The sequence below is a fragment of the Tursiops truncatus genome, chromosome 7 (assembly GCF_011762595.2).
Source record: "Tursiops truncatus isolate mTurTru1 chromosome 7, mTurTru1.mat.Y, whole genome shotgun sequence".
NCBI classification, from domain to species: domain Eukaryota; kingdom Metazoa; phylum Chordata; class Mammalia; order Artiodactyla; family Delphinidae; genus Tursiops; species Tursiops truncatus.
In genome coordinates this window covers 54,362,764-54,384,457 of record NC_047040.1, presented here as the reverse complement: position 1 = coordinate 54,384,457, position 21,694 = coordinate 54,362,764, and the positions used below count along the sequence as shown (strand labels likewise).

The window sequence follows — 21,694 nt, the reverse complement described above, 5'->3', positions numbered from 1 at the left end:
AGAGAAGGGAAAGGGGAAAAAAAATAGCAAAGTCATAAGGATGTTTGCTCAACCTATGAGATAAAGTGCATTAAAATGATTATTATGTTCAGATTCAACACCTTCATCATCTTGTATGACCACATTAAGAGGCAGGGATGGTTCGCTTTCACCAATTTCGTTGACGGCCTTGACACGGAACTCATACATTTGGTGTTCATCAAGATCTTCAACCAGAAGAGATGTGGTTGGGCAGAGTCGCTTGTTAACTCTTTCAAAGTCAGGTTTGTCATGACGCCGTTTTTCAATGATATAGCCTTGGATGGGGCAGCCACCATTACTGCGGGGCTCTTTCCAGTCAAGGTTGATAGTGGACTTGGTCCTTTCCGTATATGTAAGCCTCTCAGGAGACGTTGGAGGACCTTTAACCAGAGGCAGGTTGAAATGACAAGAATGAAATAAGTATTCATGTAAGAAATCACATTTCAATTCGGATTAATTATGTGAAAAATAGGTTTCTGTTTGGCATATTGTTGCATCTGTCTTTAAAATCCTCAGAATATCTCAGTCAACAGAATTATAGGCGTTCATAGTCAGAATTTCTCTTAGTAAACTCTATAGTCAAGATTATTGATTAAGAATTGAGGTGCATGTATGCTTTTTTATATTTAGCATTTTAGATATTTTACCTCTGTCAGTGGGAAAGCTTCTAATTTTAATGACCTAGGAGGGCTGTCTGTGAAGTTTTGCTTTGAGTGACCAGCTGAGAGCAAGTGTTCCTTTCTTATTAACAGAAAATGGATATGTCTACTGAACACACTTTGGACCATGTTGCCTCAAGTGTGGGTTTAACAGGGGGTGGAAAGAGAATTTATGTAATGCTGCTGTAGTTTTGTGTCCTGAAGGACAAGATAGAAAGAATAAGCTTTGCATGGTGAAACTAGACCCAATCCACTCTTGACTGTTATCGCAACCAGAAGCAGAGCTTAGTGGTAGAAGTCCAACTCTGTTCTGTTGTTTCTGGCACAACCTGAGCTGTAGTAGACATTTTGAGATGAGCTGTTACAGTGAGGAGGTAATTTTGTTCCTGTTTTTGGGTGGTGGTGGCGGCGGAGGAATAACTCCTCTGTCTCTTGGGGAACGGGGCATCCTCAAAGACTTGGCTTTCTAGGATGGGATGTCAGCATGCATTATCAAGTGTGTGTAATATTAGGGCTTCCTATTTGTTTATACAGGTCGAGGAGATCTCCTTTGGGTTTCCATTCTTTGGTGGCTCTTTCTGGTTTTGGTGCCCCCTCATCCTTCCAGTCTGGGGACCACTTGAGGGGCTAAAGAAAGACTAAAGCATTTACGCTAAGGCAGTTTTCTGTCCTGTAATCTTTCAAAAACAGTGAACTCTCTTTGACTACTGGACTATTAAATTAATTACTCCAGTGTATTTTCTTACTAAGATGTAATATTTCTAAACTATTTTTAGGTTATGCTAAGCTCCAGTGATTCAGGTTTTTCAGCACACAAAACCATGCCCAGTTTTGTGCAAAAATTACATTGAAATTATTGTAAACATGGTATAAAGTTGCTGGTAGTTATTTAGTTTACCTTTCTCATTACTTTCTCATTATTCCAGCTATAGATCTTGAGGAGACTGTTGGGAGTTTGAAGCCATAAAGCTCTATACATAAGTGACATAACTAGAAGCAATCAGTATTTACTTTATATACACAGTGAAAACCTTCTTTTTTACCTAGTGGATCAACTGCAAGAATTGGTCCTATTTCAACAGGAGGGCCACAGCCAAACTTGTTCTTGGCAATCACACGGTACATATATTCTTGTCCCTCAAGGAGACCTGTGATGTCACATTTAGACCTCTCAGTCTCTATTGGTTGTCTCCAAGTATGCATCTTAGCGTCCTTTCTTTCAATAATAAAGCCCGTGATATCACTTCCTCCATCATCTGCTGGATCAGACCAGTTAAGCAGACACATTTTTCTGTTTGTTACAACGGGTTTCAAATCAAGAACTGGACCAGGGACATCTGAAAAATAAAACGGCAACAAAAAAATCAATGCAATAAGATAGTATCACTTCTTAGGAAAAATCCTGTGGAAATCCATGTAATATTCCTTACCAAAAACTTCTACCCGGGCTGCTGCAAATTTAGAACCACAGCTGTTGGTAGCTGTAATCACATATCTGCCATGATCTTTTCTTAATGCATTCTTGATAATTAGTTCAGATTTGGTTCCAACGTTCTCTATTTCAACACGGTCTTTATCCAGCTCTCCTTCTTCTATGGTCCACACTTTTGTTGGCACTGGACGACCAGTTACCACAGCTGGAATTCTGAGAGTCTTCCCAGCCACGATCTGTATCCCAGCCCTGACAGAAACATCTAGTTCCACATTTGGAGGCTCTGTTGAAAGAGAACAGTCATACATTAGCCCAAGAAAGATGGAAAAAACAAAAAATCTCCTCATACTGGGAAAATATCCATCATCTTATTTATGTAACTTTTAAGTACCTTGTGGTTCAGCCACAGTAACGGGTTCTGTTTCTCCAGGCGGTCCTTCACCTGCAGCGTTGACAGCGCTCACTCGAAGTTTGTAATCGGCACCCTCTCGGATTTCTTTGACAGTGTACTCACGGGCCTTGATCATCTTCTCTGTGCAGCGGGACCATTCATTTGTGCCAACCAGCTGCTTATCAACAAAGTAGCCAACAATTTCCCCACCACCATTGAAAGCTGGGGGTTCCCATGCTAGTTCAATAGTCGTGGAGCTTGTGTCATTGACTCTTGGGACAGGTGGCCCAGGTGGAGCTAGAATGAATGCAGACACAGAAATCAAAACTCACTGATGGGTACTTCCCTGGCGGCACAGTGGTTAAGAATCTGCCTGCCAATGCAGGGAACACGGGTTCGAGCCCTGGTCTGGGAGGATCCCACATGCCACAGAGCAACTAAGCCTGTGTGCCACAACTACTGAACCTGCACTCTAGAGCCCACGAGCCACAACTACTGAGCCCACGTGCCATAACTGCTGAAGCCCGTGTGCCTAGAGCCTGTGCTCCACAACAAGAGGAGCCACTGCAATGAGAAGCCCACTCACCGCAACAGAGTAGCCCCCGCTCGCCGCAACTAGAGAAAGCCTGCACTCAGCACCGAAGACCCAATGCAGCCAATAAATAAATAAATAAATAAATGTATTTTAAAAAAACAACTCACTGATGGTTTTAAAATGTGCAGTAGCTTATGTGACCCCACTTTTTTTTCCCACAGTGTGTTGCATGTAATATGGGTAATTGCTTTGTGAAGCTCTTAAGTTATAAATACAGATGTTTAAAATTTTACATTGCAACCTCAACATTTGTCTATAGTCATTGCTAGTATTTAGTTTGATTTTTTTTCCAGCTTGACTGAGATATTATTGACATATAACGCATGTAAGTTTAAGGTGTACAATGTGATGATTTGATACATGTATATATTGCAAAATGATTGCCACAATAATGTTAGTTAACACCACCACTGCCTCACATAATTACCACTTTTTGATAACACTTAAGATCTACACTCTCAACAACTTTCAAGAATATAAAACAGTAGTTAATTATAGTGACCATGCTATACCCCACTTTCTTCTTAAGGAATTACTTACAGATTGGATCACGTGCTGTTTTGGGATCTGAGGGGGGACTGAACTTTCCAGGTCCAGCTGCGTTTTCGGCACATACTCTGAAGACATAGGTGAGTCCCTCTAATAGGCCTTCTACATTGGTCTTCAAAGAATTCAGAAGGTTTCGGTTGACACGAGACCAGTGTGTGCTATTCACCTCACGTTTTTCAAGCCAGTAACCCAAGATGGGGCTTCCATTATCTTTTGGTTCATTCCATTTCACTAGCATACTGTTACTGGTGACATCTTCCACAATGGGCTTATCGGGTGCATCAGGTGGTTCTGATTAAAATTAAAAAGGCATATTTGAATTAATTCCCTAGCATGACATGAAAATTCAAGTTTACAAGCTGTGATAATGTATATACCAACATATGATAAAAAGGCAAAGTTTAAATGCTAAAGATCCTTACCAAATGGATCTTTAGCTGTAAGTGGCTTTGAGACACATGGTGGTCCAGGCCCAAACCTATTTTCAGCTCTGACACGGAAGAGGTACTCTTTTCCTTCAATCAGCTTTGTCACTGAATATTTGCAATGTCTAAGTGTTGAAGTGATGACAATCCATTCTGAGTCAGGTTTTGCCTTGTCTTTCTTTTCCAAAGTGTAGTTTAAAATTTCACTGCCACCATCATCAAGGGGTGGTTCCCATTTACAGATGACTGAGGTCTTTCTGATATCTTCAAATACAAAGTTGATTGGTGGTCCTGGTATATCTGATATTTTGAAAGACAGAAGTGGTTAAAATTTTGTGTCGCACTGGAAAATGTAAATGTTTAGTGTGCTTCTAAGCTTCTAAACACAGGGTGCTTCTGTGACATAAACCTCTGTTTTTTCTACATCTGTCTATCTTTGTATCACATTAGCTAATGAATAACAAGGTCAGTTGATTTCTTTTACATAGCCAGGAGAAAAAATTGGGACCGAGGATACCTTGCTGAAGCTATTTCCCACTTCTATTAACTGCCCGCAAAACTCTTCTATTAACTTTCTTCCATTGGAAAGTGTAGTTTTACCTACTTACCTAGCACACTGACGGTACAAGGAGCTTTTGCAATACCATGGTCATTTTCAGCTTTGATCATAAACAGGCCATGATCAGGTCGGAGAGAATCTCGGACACGTAGCTGAGATTCTCCTTTTTTACTACTGTCAATACTCAAACGCTGTGTCAGAGGCAGGACAAATGGTTCTTCTTCTTGAACTTCTTCACCCTTCTTCCTTCTAACCAAGGGTGCTACCCGCTTCCTAATTTCCTCTGGTGTGATAACATTTTCATCCTTTAGCCACGTAATAGTTGGGTAAGGTGACCCAGAAATAATTGCATCGAGTGCTATTTCGTCACCTCGTCTCACTTCTAGGCTTGTTCTCATAATGACTTTCGGGGCATCTGCAATGATTAAAAACAGTAATTGTTTTCAATTCTGATTAAAATATCTGACAAAACCTTATTCTCATTTCTTTTACGATGGGAAAATGGCAAACCCATTAAACACAGCTTACCAATAGGATCTACTGCTTTGGTTGGAGGAGTGGCCCGAGAAGGTTCGCCAATACCAGCAGCATTTTCTGCTCGCACACGGAATTGGTATTCCTTTCCCTCTTCAAGGCCTTTTGCTGTATAGGTCAGGACTGGTACCAGGTGTTCGTTGCATCTCTTCCATCTCTCTTCACCCTTAGCAATCTTCTCTATGATGTAACCCATTATCTTGCTCCCTCCATCATACAAAGGTGGCTTCCATGTAATAGTCATTGCCTCAGCAGTAGGATTATGTACCTCAACGTCTACAGGTGGATCAGGGGGCTCTGAAGAACAAGAAAAAACCTGTTAATGTAGGGAAACCCATCTTCTTAAAAAAAATGCATATTAACTCTTAGCTCTATTACATTCATGCTCAAACTTACGCTTCGGATCTTGAGCAATGACTGGATTTTTCAGTTCAATATATTCGCCTCCACCAATCTTGTTGACAGCTTTAACACGGAAGAAGTATTCACCATTTGGTATGAGATCTTTGACAGTCCAAGACAGTTTGTTCTCACCAGACATGACTGGTATATACGTCCTCCTCCCAGCTTCTCTGCGTTCTAGGACGTAATGAAGAATTGGGCTTCCACCATCATATTCTGGAGGTTCCCAGGTTAATTTACAAGAACTCTTGGTCACATCACTTGCTTTAAGATCTTTGCATGGTCCAGGTAGTCCTATTAGAAATCAAATTGACAATTATTATTGTAACCTGAAAAGTCAGCATATTAAGAGCACACTCTGAGTAGGACATTGCAGGCCATTTTGCATCCTTGGCTCCCAATTACTAAATGTCAGTAACTTCCCCCTTAGTCTTTGTTCCAAGCAAAAATGGCCCCCCAAATTTCAAAACACCATCCATGTGTGGGGGGGAAGGGGGCAGAAAATGTTACCACTCCTGGTTGAGAACACTATGAAAACATGCAAATACAATTAATAAATGAATATTGGTTATTTAAACATTCTTTGGGTGTGCCATATCTTTTATTTAAATTAGTACTTCACATGCAAATAATTACAACAGAAGTAAATTAGTGTAATCAGAGTTTAAATAGCAATTTCATCTCTTCAGAATTGCTTTGCTTCTCATATGGGAAGAAATAATCTGAAAGGACACTTAATTTACAAATGGCCAGCTCATGAAGCCACTTATACTAACATTGCAGAGTTAACCAATTTTCCCAACAGGTGAGGAATGTCCGGTGTTTCATCAAAAGAATGATTACCTATGACTTTGACATTGATTGAGGCAGTTGCTGAGCCGAGCTTATTCTCCAGGGTAATGGTGTAAACTCCAGCATCTGCATGGACACTCTTGGGAACTTCAAGGTGTGCAGAGATGTGATCCTTCTTCATTGTTAATCTGTCACTTGCTTTAACTTCTTTGCCATCTTTATGCCAGCTAACGGTTGGAACTGGGACAGCTCTGAAGGGAACAGGAATGCTTAATTTTTCACCTTCAATGACGACAATGTCATGAGTCTCCAGATCAATTGTTGGCTTGCCTGTAAGAGATAATCCAAAAGGGGAAAAAAAGGGTGTGTCAAAATGCAGTGCATGAGTAAAGCCTACTTTATTAATTATAAAAAGAAACTGTTCTTACAGTCTGGGTCTTTGGCAACCACGTTTTCGGAGATTTCAGATGGCTCACTGACACCAACAGCATTGACGGCTCTCACTCTCAGAACATACTCCTTGTCGGGCACGACACCTTCTTCAACCTTGAATTTCAAGTCTTTTATTGGGCGAGAATTAACTCGCATCCATTTCTCAGTGCCTACTGGACACATTTCAACATGGTATCCTATAATAGGACTTCCACCATTTTTCTCTGGAGGCTTCCAAGCAATGGCAATATGCTTTCTCCCAGCATCAGTCACATGCAGATCAAGGGGAGGTGAAGGAGGACCTGAAAAGAGAGTGAAACATTCACATCCACAGTCTCATCATCAAGCTCTAGACAATATCCTTCGTATAATCAACACTACTTACTTGTTGGATCTTCAATTTTCAGGATTTCTGTAGGTTCGCTTGGGTGTCCAACTCCAGCTTCATTCTCTGCCCGAACCTGAAACTGGACCTCTGTTCCTTCAATGACATCAGTTACTTTAAAGTTACAGTCAGGTCCTGAGGTCTTTGCAGCTTTCACCCAACGGGTACCTAACTTTTCTTTCTTCTCAATGACATATCTGTTGAAATAACAAAGCACTTCGTGAGCATGAATAAAGAATTTTCAGGTGAATGTAAATTTTTCTTTATGGGTTAATTAAAATTCTACCTCTGTATTGGTCTTCCACCATCATTTTTAGGTGGTTCCCACTTCAGGTCAACATGTCCTTTCGTCACATCAACCACTGTCAGAGCGTAGGGTGGTCCAGGGGTGGCTGAAAGCAAAATATTCAGTGGTTAGAAAAACCAGGGAGAAAAGTGACAATCCACTACAAATGGTGTCACAAAGATGAAGTTAGAGAGCATACTAAAGGTGTCTTTGGCCAGGACAGAGTCCTCGACTTCACAATAGTCACTCTGTCCTATGGCATTTTCTGCAGCAACTCGGAACACGTATAAAGAACCCTCGGTCAGTGGGGTCACTGTGCACTTGGTGTCCTTGACAGTTGTGTCCACTGTTTGCCAGCCTTTCCGCCTCACATCTCTCTTTTCCACAATGTAGTTGGTGATGGGCGACCCTCCATCTTTCTCAGGAACTGTCCACTTTAGGTCTGCTGTATTTTTTGTAATGTTGATAACTTCAAGCCAGCGAGGTGGTGATGGGGGATCTGAAGGAAAAAAAAATTCAATTTCTTATTGTCCAATATTCAGTCTTCACTAAATTTTCTAGTAGTCACTAAGAGATTAGATAGCAGGGATGAAATAATTAAGAGTGACTTACAAAGTTTCTCCCGGCAAAGCACAGAGTCACTGGGTTCGCTGGGTTCACTTTCGCCCGCCTTGTTCACAGCTCTAACTCGGAATGAGTATTCTTGCCCTTCCATGAGCCCTGGGAACAAATGCTCGGTGGTGGGAACCCCTTCGGCCACTCGGACCCAGTCCTCTGTTCCAGTCTTTAGCATTTCAATGACGTAAGAATCGATCTTTGCCCCTCCATCGTGTTCTGGCTTTGTCCAATTCAGCATTAATGATGTTTTGCCTACATCTTTCACGGTTGGTTTTCCAGGGGGCCATGGAGGATCTGCAAGCCAATGAAATGAAACCATTATTGAGGTTTGCCAAAAGGAATTAATATAAGCTTCAAAATAATCACAGAAAATATATGAATAATACCTATGGGATCCTTTATTAAGATTGGCTCAGTTGATCTGCTTGCTTTTCCAGGTCCAGCAAGATTTTCAGCCAACACACGGAATCTGTATTTTTTCTTATTGGTAAGACCTTTCACTCTGAATTAGGAACAAAGTGTGAGTTGAATACCACGATAAGAAGGAGAAACCTCTGTTTATTTCACATAGAAGCAGCTAATTTATTTAAATTGTGAAAAACTGGTTTGGATATTTAACTGAAATATTTCAATATAAATTAAAAATTGCCTTTTAACTGTCACACACTTTAGATTTGGTCACATGTACCAATCTAATTATAATATCTATAATAATAATCATTACCATAATATACTAGAGGACCAAACACTTTGGAACTTCCAGACAGTTTATATTTTATGGTAAGAAATTAAGAAATGTGCCCTTCAATGGAATTTATATCATTTTTGAAATTATGTGGTAATAGAAAAGATAAGTAAAAATAATTTAAAATTTTATAGTAATATATAATCAGGTATAATCAAAAGGAATGCTAAAGAATGAAAATTTATATACACTGCTTTTTTGACATCTTAATGGAGAGCTTGGGCGTACCTGTATGTTGTATCCTTTATTGGCATCTTATTGCATCTAACCCATTTATCAGTATCAGGATCTAATCTTTCAACCCAGTAACCCGTGATGGGGCTGCCACCGTCATCATCTGGCTCACACCATGTGAGGGTCACTGCATCCTTAGTGATATCAGAAGGTTCTAGGCGAGTTGGAGGTCCAGGTGGATCTATAGACAGGATAATCATACGTGTTATATGTCCTGTATATAAATATGACACCTAAATCCAACTTTCACACAAGTATCTTTTTTTTTTTTTTTTTTAGCCACCTGATTAATGAGAAACTTACCAAACTGATATTTGGCTGTTATTGGAGTGGCCTGAACTGGCTCACCGACACCGTACATGTTTTCTGCAGCAACTCTGAAGATGTATTCTTTATTGGGTGTTAATTTGGTTGCCTTGAACTTTGTATCCTTGACAGTTGACGAGAGCTTGTGCCACATATCACTGTCGGTCGCTCTTCTCTCCACGACATAGTTTGTGATTTTAGATCCGCCATCATCGCGTGGTGGGTTCCATGTGAGAAGACATGACTCGTTGGTCACTTCCATGATGTCTAAAGCAGCTGGGGGTCCAGGTTTATCTGTGGATGACAGTACACACTCAGAGAAAAGCATTTGTTTAATATGTTTTATTTTCAAAAGTAGCTGGAACGAGTTTGCCCGTTTTTAAAACGAGAGCCTCCCTTACCTAAGACGTTCACTTCTACCACAGCGGTGGCCCGACCACAGACGTTCATGGCCTCGATAATGTATGTGCCACTGTCACTTCTCTTACTATCCACGATCGTCACTGTGGATTTTTTAGGAACGTTTTCAATGGTGATTCTTTTGTCCTGCTTCAGAAGCATATCAGCCTTTGTCCAGGTTACTTTAGGTTCAGGTTTGCCAGTTACAGTGGCAGGAAGTTCAATCTTAGTTCCTGCTTTTACAGTGAGACCCGCAAGGAGCTTCACGTCGAGGAAAATTTCTGGAGCCTCTGAATTGGAAAAGATTATTTACGATGTTACCAAATTTGGGCAGAATTAAAGTCAAAAGTCTGACTGATAAAGCAAAAACCAAAAGTAAGTACCCTGTGTGTCCACAGCCTGGATTTCTTCTGTGGGTTTGCTTGGCTTGCTAGCTCCTAGCCTGTTCAAGGCCTTCACGCGATAGGCATACCACTGGCCTTCTTCAAGACCTGTTACTTCCATTCTGTCAGAAAACAAAATAGGATATTTTACTTAATGCATTTAATCTGTTCAATTGTGTAGTATTCATAATATTTCCAAAATTCATACCCCTGGTATAATACTATCCTTTAAATTAATTCTGGATTGCTTCAACATTTTAACTAATGAAAACCTTGATTAAAGGGTAAGTTCAGCAGCACTTTTAAAAATCAGACAGGCAGGGGCTTCCCTGGTGGTGCAGTGGTTGAGAGTCCGCCTGCCAATGCAGGGGACACGGGTTTGTGCCCCGGTCCGGGAAGATCCCACATGCCGCGTAGCGGCTGGGCCCGTGAGCCATGGCCACTGAGCCTGCGCGTCCAGAGCCTGTGCTCCGCAACGGGAGAGGCCACAACAGTGAGAGGCCCGCGTACCGCAAAAAAAAAAAAAAAAAAAAAAAAATCAGGCACACCAAGGAAGTTCTAAACTTAACATTTAGATTTTCCAAAAGAAAGCCCATTTTAGTAAGAGTAAATATTTACTTTTGTGCCAAATAATTTAAAAACTTACTTTGTTTCTGCAACTGGGTCTCCACAAGCGACCCATCGATCAGAACCACGTGGACATTTTTCAACTATATATCCTTTGATGCGTGAACCACCATCATGTTTAGGTGGATCCCATGTTAGGAAGATGCTCTTGGCTGTTCGATCTCTCCACTTAATATTCTCTGGTGGGTCAGGTACCGCTATAGCATTTTAAAGAGAGAGTCAGTCTTAGATAGGCCATCTATGAAATCTCCATACTGCCAACCTGTGTCTTTCCCCCATAACTTCAACTCCAGGTCTAAAAGCAAAAACAGGTGGGAATTCCCTGGTGGTCCCGTGGTTAGGACTCTGTGCTTCCAGTGCAGGGTACCTGGGTTCGATCCCTGGTCAGGGAGCTAAGATCCCACAAGCTGTGTGGCATGGCCAAATAAATAAATACATACATAAATAAAAATAAAAGCAAAAACAGGTAACAAGAGGCTACGTAAGAAAATATCAAGAATGTACTCACTTGCAGGAGCTGACATATTTACAGGTTCATCAACATATGCGGGTTCTCCAGGGCCACACTTGTTACGAGCACAGACTTTAAATAAATATTCTTTTCCTTGAACAAGATCAGCAACTGTGAATTCTAGGTTGCTCACAGAGTCTATAACCTGGGACAAAGCAATACAGTTAATAAACTGTTTTTCAAAAACTCTGCCTAAGTCAAAATATTTTTACCACGAGCAGAGTTACAAATGGAAGTTGTTTTGAATGCTAAGGATTATTCTTACGTTGATTTCATATTAAGGAAAAAATTGCAAAGTAAGACATAATAATATTTGACGCCTAATGTAAGGTGGAACTGCTTCATAGTTTGTACACATTAAAAAGTCGGCAAATAAGGTGTTGATTCTTTCTACCAGCTTGGTTATTAGAAATATGATAAATTAAGGTAAAAAACAGTAATGGTATAAACTGAGGAGAGAAAATGGCAGATTAGGCCAACTAAGGTAATTTAGTGGCGTGAGAAGAAGTATGACCACCAGGGAGTTAAGTACTTAGTGTCCTTAGAATGGCTTATAGCTTAAAAGGGCATATTGGGTACTTATCAGGTACCAACTGAGTAGGTAAGTTTTGTTTTATTTTTTAATAAACCTAGTTGAAAATCTGGTAAGGCTCACAAAATGAGGCAATTACACCAAATCTTGGTTGAACTACCTCAGGAAGCATTAGCATCAATACATTTTAAAAAGTTTTAGGTACTTTTTCAGCAAGGTAAAGGTAAAAACATAAAAACTTTGCAAGGCATCTCGACATTTCGGGATTTCCCCCACTCTCTTTTCTGTAGTTGCTGCTCAAAACTCACTTTAGTCCATGTTTTCCGGCTGACTTCTCGCTTTTCAACAACATATCCGGTTAATGGACTTCCTCCATCATCATCTGGTGGTTCCCAAGTCAAATGTACTGAGTCCTGGGTTATCTCACCGAATTTCAGTTCTTTGGGTGCACTTGGGCGAGCTGGAAAAAAAAAAATGCAGTCAGAAGTCATTAATAGCTTGAACCAATATTTGTTAATACTGTCAAATCACCTTAGATCACAAAAGTTTCGTTCCTTACCAATTACACTGACATCAATCTCCCCAGAAATTGCTTTCACACGATTTTCTAACTTCAGCATGTAAATGCCCTTGTCTGGACGTTCACTTGGAGAAATGATAAGCTCAGCATAGGCAGATAGGGTTTTCATTTTCACACGGTCTCCTGCTTCTAGTACTTTATCTCCAAAAGACCAGGTAGCAGTTGGCCTTGGATAGCCTGTACTTGGAACCAGGATCTTGATAGGATTTGGCACAATAACTTCCAGGCCATCTTTAAATGCACTTAAATCCATTGTTGGTTCAACTACCAAAAAGAAAACTTAATGAGTTTCCAGTACTGTATTTAAATCCCTGGTACCCCAAAGTAGCTATGTGCTATTCCCAAATCTAAAAATAAAATATCCATTTACCAAATGCATCATCAGCAGTTAGAGGACCAAGAATTTCAGATGGATCTGAAACACCAGCTTCATTTTCTGCAGATACTCGATATAAATATTTATTTCCTTTTTGTAATCCAGTAACCTAAAATTATGAATCAATATTTGTAAAATACATATACGTTTAAGTCCATGATCATTTACCGACTATTTATTTTAGATACACATGCCCTACCTTGTAAGTCAGTTCGGGGACAAGTTTCTTATTGCAACGAATCCAATTATCTTTTCCTTCTTCACATCGTTCTATTATATAGCCCAATATTGGGCCTCCTCCATCTTTCAGAGGAGGTTCCCATGTGAGCTGAACTGATGACTGAGTCTGATCTGAGGAGTTTAGGTTCACAGGAGGACTTGGTCTCTCTGGATTGGAAGAAAGAGTTGGAGCATACCATTTAATTCAGACAGCTTATTAAGATAATGCTGTAATCATTTCTATCATCCCCATATTCACTGGATACAAGCAGGCCCAGTCTGGATTTCTACAATTTTGTTCAAATTTTTCTGATGTTCTTTTCATTAACTTCTGTTTAATTTGATTTATTTTAATCGATAAGCTTAATTTCTTGATTAAATGGATTACTTATTTCCCTTTTTTTGATGGACTCACCAATCGGATCAGCAACTTTGATGAAGGGTGTGGCTGCACTTGGTTTTCCAACTCCAATTCGGTTTTGGGCCCTAACCCGGAAACTGTACTCCTGTCCTTCCACCACATCAGTGACAGTTGCAGACAGTTCTTCAGCTCTTACTGTCATGGCAGTTTCCCATCTGATAGAAGTCTTGTCCCTTAATTCAATGACGTAGTTTGTGATCTCAGCACCTCCATCATACTCTGGTGGTTCCCATGTCAATGAGACACCAAATCTGTTCACATCAGTGATCGTTACATTCAAAGGAGGGCCTGGAACATCTGGATATCCAGAAAACAGGGGCTTTAGGTTATCTCAGGGATAAAAGCAAAGATAAGCTAGTTTACAATTTACTTAAAAACTTCTTACCATATTTACTCCTTGCTTCTACAGGACTGTCAGTTTCTACTGGTTCACCAGTGCCGACTCTGTTTCTTGCGCTCACACGGAATAGGTACTCAACTCCTCCTTTTTGTAGTCTAGTGACAGTAAACTCACAACTATCTGCACGGTCAGTGGCCAGAACCCAGGTCTTTCTCTTGATGTCACGTCTTTCAACAACATAACCTATGATTTTGCTTCCACCATCAGTTAATGGTTCTTCCCAAGCGAGGCTCACTTCACCATCAAATGTCTCTGTCACTTCTAAGTTACGTACTGGCCCAGGAACATCTGGAATTCACATATACATTTTTTTTTTTTTTAGTGTGTTATCACGCTTTTAGTTGTGCTTTGCCAATAAAGTCCAAGTGACTCAAGGGCTTACCTATAACTTGTAAATTGATGAATGCTTCTGCTTTTCCATGTTTGTTCTGAAGCACAATTTTATACCTTCCTTTGTCTCCTTTCTTGGCTTCTGAAATTCTGAAAGAAGTCTGTTCAGCTGTAGTATCAACAGTTTTTGAAGATAGAGGTTCATTTTCTTTAAACCACTCAGCTTCTGCCTTGGGGTAGGCATCATAGGGCACCACCATGGTCAGAGGCTGGCCAACATCAACCACCAGGTTTTGGTCAGCTGTCTTGATTTTAGGTGCGGCTAGTGAGAAAAATAATATGTGAATGCTTTTGAGTTATTTATTGTAGTCCAGCTATGCCATAGCTTCTTTACTATGCATTTGTTAGCAAATACTGGTTACATGTCACAGTAACTCTACAGGAGAGAACACTAGCTGACTTAGAGTTCTCACGGCTTATTTTGCAAATTATCAGACTCTGAAGAATAGAGGACTAAGTATGATATGAAACCACAAAATCTCCATTCTTTGCCAATAATAACAGAGGCCTGAATATAGTGCACAGAACATGTTTTTGGTTTTTTGTTTTTTATATAAAATAGGCACCTCATACTTAGTTCAAGATAAACCAGATAAACTTGTTCTTATGCACAAGAGGTACATTAATGGCTCTTTCAAAGTGCCAACCTCTAAGGATGTCTTGGAAGCTTGGGTCAGGATGAGAACAGACCTAAGAGGCCCCACAGGGATTTGGAAAGTAGAAAAGAATGGGCCTGTCTCTAGGTCTGGGTTTGCTGGGAAGACTCTCAGGGCAATAGGTTAATTCTAGGAGTTAACGAACAGCTGCCATGTGCCAGGAGCTGTGCAAGATTATCGCATGTAAAGAGCAATGCTATCAATTTCCTCTTACTCAGGACACTTGGTGGTAAGAGGAATTAGAATAGTTAACGTGTGGACAAGGCTTAATCGGAATAAAAAGCTTTCACAAACATTTTCTTATTAATTAACTGTGAAATCTGAAACCTACCCAGTATCTGTGGTATTGTAAGGATGTTTGAAAATAAAAGAAAGGGACTTACCTGCCAGTTCAAGCTTAGCTCTGGCTTCTTTGTCTTTGGCAATAAATCTGTATTCACCCTGGTCACGGGGCTTAATGTCACAGACCTGTAGCCTGTGTATCTTTCCTTCACTCATCATCTGGTGTTTATCACCCTGGACAATAATCATGTTGTTTTTTAGCCACTGGACTTCCACCTTGTCTTTGTTTAGCTCAGCTAAAAAGACAACATCAGTACCAGGGGCTTCAAGGATGTCTTGGGGAGGCCTGATGATCTCAACAGGGATTTCTGAAAAGAAAATGTGAAATAAATACAAACATGTTTGTATTGGGATTAACAACATTTAAAAAGGTACTAGAATTAAAAATCGTCCTTTCACTTAATATGTACCTTCCACAAAGAGTCTAGCTCGAGACCTCCTGTCTTCTACTCCACAAGCATATTCACATTCATCATCCAGCCTGCAGTCTTTTATAATGAGTCTATGTATTCGGCCATCTTTTTCAAATTTGTATCTAAAAGAAGAGATTGAATTATTGGTTAGCTTGCATAATGACCACTAAATTGGCAAACTTGTATATATAGCTACAGAAATAGAGACTGAGAAGCTCTCACGTACTTTTTGCCTTCTTTGATTTCTCTCCCGTTTCTGTACCATTTTACATTTGCTTTCTCTCTGGAGAGCTGGCAGGAGAAGACAGCATCGTCAAACTCAGTGACTGTCTGGTCTTCCAAGTGTTCCACAAATTCTGTAGGGGCTTCTATGATGAGAAGTTCAGCAACAGATTTATCTTGTCCAGCAGTGACAATGTATTCACCTTCATCTGGGAAGCCACAGTCTTTAATGATTAGAGAGTGCTTATATTTATCAATTCTGTATAAAACACGGTTGTCAAAAGCCACCTCTTCTCCGTTTTTGGTCCAGTTCAGTGTTACATTGAGACGGTTCACCTTGCACCAGAATGTGACAGATTTCTTCTCCATTGTTTCAATATCTTTAAGAGGCTCAGTGATCCTAAGGTCTTCCTCTGTTGGAAAGGAGAAGAAGAGTGTTGATTTTAATTGTTTTCATCATAGAAATTGATTTTTTAAATCTCTAATGTCAAATAAGTGACTTACCTTCTACAATTAGATTGGCTGCACTCTTAACATTTTCACCTCTGTGATTGGTCAGAGACACATTATAGTTGGCTTGATCATCTAATTGTGCACCTCTAATTCTGAGGGTGTAGACCAGGTCTTTTTGGAGAATAATGTATTTTGAACTATCAAATATGGCTTCTTCATTTCTGAACCATTTGGCTTTGGCACCTTCGGTATTGACCTCACAGTTAAAGACAGCTTCTTGTTGTTCCTTCACACGGGTGTTCTTCAGAGGAACTATGATCGTGAGTTTTTCTGAAAGCAATCAACAAGATTTTGTAGTATGAAGAAGTACTAATGTGGTAGATGCAAATATAAGTAAATCCAAGAAGCACAAACAAACTTACCAATTACTGTCAGGTGAGCTGCTGCTCTGGCAGCCCCAGCCATGACTACATAAGTGCCCATATCTTGTAATGTGGCATCTTTCACAACTAGGATCCTCTTTTTGCCATCAGCAATTATGTCATATTTATCTCCAGATTCAAGTGTCTTATCATCTCTCTTCCACTGGACTGCAAAGCTTTCCTTTGATAGAGAGCAGACAAATTCAGCCTTTTCTCCTTCAAGTATTTCAACGTTTTGAGGCTTTGAGATAAATTCAGCAGCAAGTTCTGGAAAGAAAAAGTTGCAAGATATTGAAAAATTAAGCATTTGTACCTTACATGCAACAGGTATGATTTTCTTAAAATACAATAGTATTCACTGTAATTTTCATACCATGAACTTTGACTTTGCCATCGGTTCGAGAACTTGGGAGTCGGCAGTTGTAGTTGCCAGTGTCTTCCAGGTGAGCATTCTGAATGGTCAGGATTCTCTTTCGTCCAACAGTAAGTGTTTCATATCTTCCTGTTTCAATGATCTCTTCATCCCCTTTGTACCAAATTACTTCTGCTCCGGGCTTGGAGACTTCACAAACCAGTTTTACAGTGTCTGTTTCACTAACTTCAATGTTGGTAAGATTTTTTGTAAAGACAGCTTCTTCTTCTGCAAGAAGAATTAAAAACAAAAAACACTGAATTAAACTGGAATTTTTTTTTTTTTCCCAACACATATACTCCTGCAAAGAAAGACTTCATTCTTACCCAGGACTGTCAGCATGCCGGAAGTTCGCGCTGTCCTTACTTCACAGGAATATTCTGCTTCATCAGCCACTAGACATTTGTTGACGACAAGAATGCGGACTGCTCCCTTAGATATGATGTCATATTTTTTGCCCTTTTTAATTTCAGCACCATCTTTAAACCACTGAACCTATATTTAAGATAAAAAAAATACCTTTATCAGTTCTGTTGTCCCTTCACATGTGTGTCCTTAAGAGGAACTATGATCCTAAGCTTTTCTAAAAGCAGTCAATAAGACTTTACATTATGAAGAAGAACCAAAGTGGTAAATATAACCAAACCCCAAAAAACAAGAACTGCTTCAATTATTAAGTGAGCAGCTGTGATACTATTATCAGTTATTAAAAATAATGGGATCATGTATTAGAGCCGTAGAGGGCCTTGGATTTCATGCAGACCAACTCCTTTGTTTTCCAGGACTCAAAGTTGACTCGCCAATGGTAGTTAATGGCAACCAGGAGCACTGAGTCGAGACATATGAAATTGCTGATATTTGATTGTTTTTTTTTTATTTGATTGTTTTTAACCTAAGAAAACATCAATTTCTTATGGTTCAAATTAATAATATCTAAATCTCCTGATTGCAAGTCCAGTGTTTTTCAAGTAATAGCAAACGAATCATAGTAATACTAAAAAGAGAACAATTAAATCAAGTATGTATCTCACACTAAAGTAATAATCATTGATCTAAAAGTAAAGTGATGACTACAGAGAGGTTTGATTCATTTTTTTTTGTTTGTTTCATTTTGGTCAGACCAAAAGTAAACAAAGTTATCAGAAAACACAAGTTAGCGACCACACAATCACAGACCTTGGCATTTTCTCGGGAAATTTCACACTCAAACCGAGCCATTTCTTTTTCTTTAACTTGAAGATCGGTGAGTGGTCTTAAGAAGTCCACATGAGGAGCTGTAAGAGAAGGTCATCAGAATTCAGAATGAGGTTTCTAGAAATTCACTCGGACATACTGTGGTGCTTTTGCAGGCTTTTTCATATTAGCAGGCTACAGCTGATTTGGAAATGACTTGGAGCTGCCATTCAGTTGTGATACTTTGCATTTTACATATCTCTTAGTTTTCATAAAATTACGTGGCATAATATATGTCCAACTAATTCTTGCTATCTGTCTATCTATCTATCTATCGCCAGCTCAGTTCTGAATGAAAGCTGGAGGAAATATCTTCATTGATACTTCTCCAGAATTGAAAGTTGGTATCGTCAAAGGAATCACCAGTAGCAAAGAATCGTTATCTTATTTAAGGCAGGCAGCATAATCTTTGAGAAATTAGAAGAATTCAATGATAGTGCAGCTTGAAAAGCTATGATCAGTCTTGTCTATGGCTAAGAGACATGAGTTTGCAATTGAAATCACATACATTCAGCTTTTTTGGTGTGTGTCAGCTTCAAAGAGGTCACGTATAAGTCAGGTATAAAGTCCATTAGTGTGACAAAACAACGTGCTTTGAATGGAAGGGTGATTTTTTTTTTTTAAATCTCTGGTTTCATTTATCTCCAGAATTAAGTTGGTGGATATATAGGATTGGAGAGCTGCCCACATGCCCTTCCTTCTTTCAGGGTTCCTTGTGAGTCCTTCCCAAGATGCCCTTTCTTGATCAATGAAATTCTGGGACACAAGTGCTGGCTAATAGGCTTGAAGATATGCTCATTGTTGCTGAGCCTTCTTAGAATAGAGATAAAGTAGGTAACAAAAGGAAGAAGGAGACCCAAGAAGCTATTCTGTCATAAGCGAAAGCAGAACAGCCACAAAGTGGAAAGAATAAAACAGACCAAGATGCATGGAAGCACAATCAAAGCCACTATGAGCTGTTGACAGATGGGAAGCAACTAAACCAACAGCAAATACTGCACAAAAATAAAGACACTAAAATATTATTGCTGGACAAATGAATGAATGAAAAAAAATGAGCTAGCATGTGGCATTCTGAAAAAAGACGTTTTATTTTCCACCAGAGGAAGAAGTAGTGCTAAAAACCATTAGTGCTCTCTTCATTTATAGGACTCAAGGGATACAGGCTTCTCTCCATCTTCTTTTCCATTCTTATTCTCAGAGACAGCATTATGTGAATGGGCTTTATCATTATTACAGCAGACCTCTAGTGTGCTCCTATTCAGACTGAAATTTCATGATCATTTTCTAGTGGTTCCTCATACCTGAAAATTCATTTTCCTTCCAAGTGGCAATGGCTTTCCTTTCCTTTCCTTTTTCTTTTTTTATGACACCCTTCTTGTCTTTTTAAATTCAATTTGTCCTCATCTGTATTGAGATATTCCTGCAGTAGGCTTACCCCATGTAGACAAAGAGCACATCTCTCACTACTCAGTGAGAAGCATAGCAAAAAGTGATCACTCTGCCCTTCTCAGACCAGATGTAGTGGAAGGACCTCTCTTTTTTTTTAAACACATAAAATATCATGTTACGTCAGTATCGATACTGTAAGTTGCCAAGAAATGTGGTTAGGCCAAGAAGGGCATGCAAAAAAGTGGTTTTTTTTTTTGTTGTTGTCATCAAAGAGTTGCAAGTGAAAAGTGCTGTGTAAGAAGAATACTTACGCACGACGTTCAGGTTACAGGAAGTCTTAAAATCCTTAGCATCACAAGTGTATGTTTTAATATCCTCTGGGGTGCAGCCGTGTATAATAAGTTTCCTGACCCTGCCATCAGCAACAATTTCATACTTCTTGCTTTTGAGAATTTCTGTCCCATTTTTGAACCATTTCACCTTAGCATTTTCTCGGGATACTTCACACTCCAATACCGCAGTGGCTTCCTCTTCGACCGTCTGGTCCTCAAGAGGTTTAGTGAATTCAACTGGGGGTTCTGAAAGAATCATACTAATTAGCCAAGGTATTTCTCCTTTCCTTCTCCAAGAGTTTCAGCACCTCCTCAATTTTCCTCTTGTATCTTGAGGGCTTTTCTGTTTTTAAGTTTCATTTGTAAGTTTTGATTCCACTCAGATGTCTTCGTCTAATAATGATGTTTCATCATTATTTTTATATACAGAGGAAAAACATTTTTAGAGAATATGAAACATCAAGGAAATAATAGCCAAATCTTGGTTAAGAGAGTGATAGATACCTATTGATAATAATTCTTCCTCCAGCAGTTTTTTAAATGCAGTAAAAACAGTGGGGATGGAAAAAGGAAGTAAAACCTATTCTAGACAATTTTGGCTTTTTTTTTTTAGTAGTCTGTGAACTATTTTGTTAAGTCAAAAAGTAAAATTAGACTTTCTGATATTTGGTGAATTTTAATGATCTGTGGTATTTACCACATACAGATAGAGAGTTGGCATTATTTATGAACCTCTGCATTATACATGTTTTAAAAAATAAGCCATGTGATTACCTTTCACGAAGAGGTTGGCTTGCGTTTTGAAATCTTTTGCTACTAGTTGGACTTCTCCAGCATCTTCTAACTTTACATCCCGCAGAGTAAGTGTATGAACTCTTCCTTCTGAACGTGTGACCACCTTTTTTTGAAAAAAAAAAAAAAGTGCAGTTTAAGAATATATGCATGGTAATTAAATTTATCATGGTGATCATTTTGAAATCTACAGGAATATAGAGTCACTATGTTATGTACCAGGAACTAATATAGTGTTATAGGTCAATTATACTTCAAAAACAAACAAACTCACAGAAGAAGAGATCAGATCTGTGTTTTCTGGGGGTGGGGGGTGAGGATGGGGGTTCATTGGATGAAGGCAGTCAAAAGGTAGAAACTTCCATTTATAAGATAAATAAGTACTAGTGATGTAATGTACAACATGATAGATATAATGAACACTGCTCTATGTTACATATGAAAGTTGTTAAGAGGGTAAATCCTAAGAGTTCTCATCATAGGAAAATTTTTTTTTTCTATATCTTTAATATCTATATGAGGTAATGGATGTTCACGAAACATTATGGTAATTATTTCATGATATACGTAAGTCACATCATTGTGCTGTACACCTTAAACTTATACAGTGCTGTACGTCAATTATATATCAATAAAACTGGAAGAAAAAAATATATGAAATGGCATTACTATATATATATGTATGTGTGTGTGTGTGTATATATATATTTTGGTGCATTTAGTTCATTCAGGTAAACAGTTTGAAAAGTTGTTTTATAATCATTTGTATAGCATATGTGTATTTGAAAATAATTCTAACCAATAGTTTGGAATCTTTTAAGG

General features: G+C 39.1%; 1 protein-coding gene across 1 annotated transcript in view; it reads right to left on the bottom strand.

Annotated features, from left to right (window-relative positions):
• Positions 1-21,694, bottom strand: part of TTN (titin) — a 281,892-nt gene that overhangs the window by 78,875 nt on the left and 181,323 nt on the right. The window contains 39 exon segments of the mRNA XM_033859976.2: positions 102-401; positions 1,724-2,017; positions 2,111-2,395; positions 2,504-2,800; positions 3,639-3,938; positions 4,070-4,372; positions 4,681-5,046; positions 5,160-5,462; positions 5,562-5,861; positions 6,411-6,689; positions 6,788-7,093; positions 7,177-7,373; positions 7,463-7,568; positions 7,662-7,961; positions 8,075-8,374; positions 8,467-8,582; positions 9,054-9,240; positions 9,363-9,659; positions 9,767-10,054; positions 10,148-10,269; positions 10,794-10,971; positions 11,283-11,430; positions 12,126-12,277; positions 12,377-12,661; positions 12,768-12,882; positions 12,973-13,160; positions 13,408-13,710; positions 13,799-14,101; positions 14,196-14,465; positions 15,243-15,509; positions 15,612-15,736; positions 15,841-16,249; positions 16,341-16,619; positions 16,712-16,978; positions 17,085-17,351; positions 17,450-17,618; positions 18,300-18,397; positions 20,060-20,326; positions 20,855-20,978. Coding sequence (XP_033715867.1) covers positions 102-401; positions 1,724-2,017; positions 2,111-2,395; positions 2,504-2,800; positions 3,639-3,938; positions 4,070-4,372; positions 4,681-5,046; positions 5,160-5,462; positions 5,562-5,861; positions 6,411-6,689; positions 6,788-7,093; positions 7,177-7,373; positions 7,463-7,568; positions 7,662-7,961; positions 8,075-8,374; positions 8,467-8,582; positions 9,054-9,240; positions 9,363-9,659; positions 9,767-10,054; positions 10,148-10,269; positions 10,794-10,971; positions 11,283-11,430; positions 12,126-12,277; positions 12,377-12,661; positions 12,768-12,882; positions 12,973-13,160; positions 13,408-13,710; positions 13,799-14,101; positions 14,196-14,465; positions 15,243-15,509; positions 15,612-15,736; positions 15,841-16,249; positions 16,341-16,619; positions 16,712-16,978; positions 17,085-17,351; positions 17,450-17,618; positions 18,300-18,397; positions 20,060-20,326; positions 20,855-20,978 — 9,460 coding nt within the window.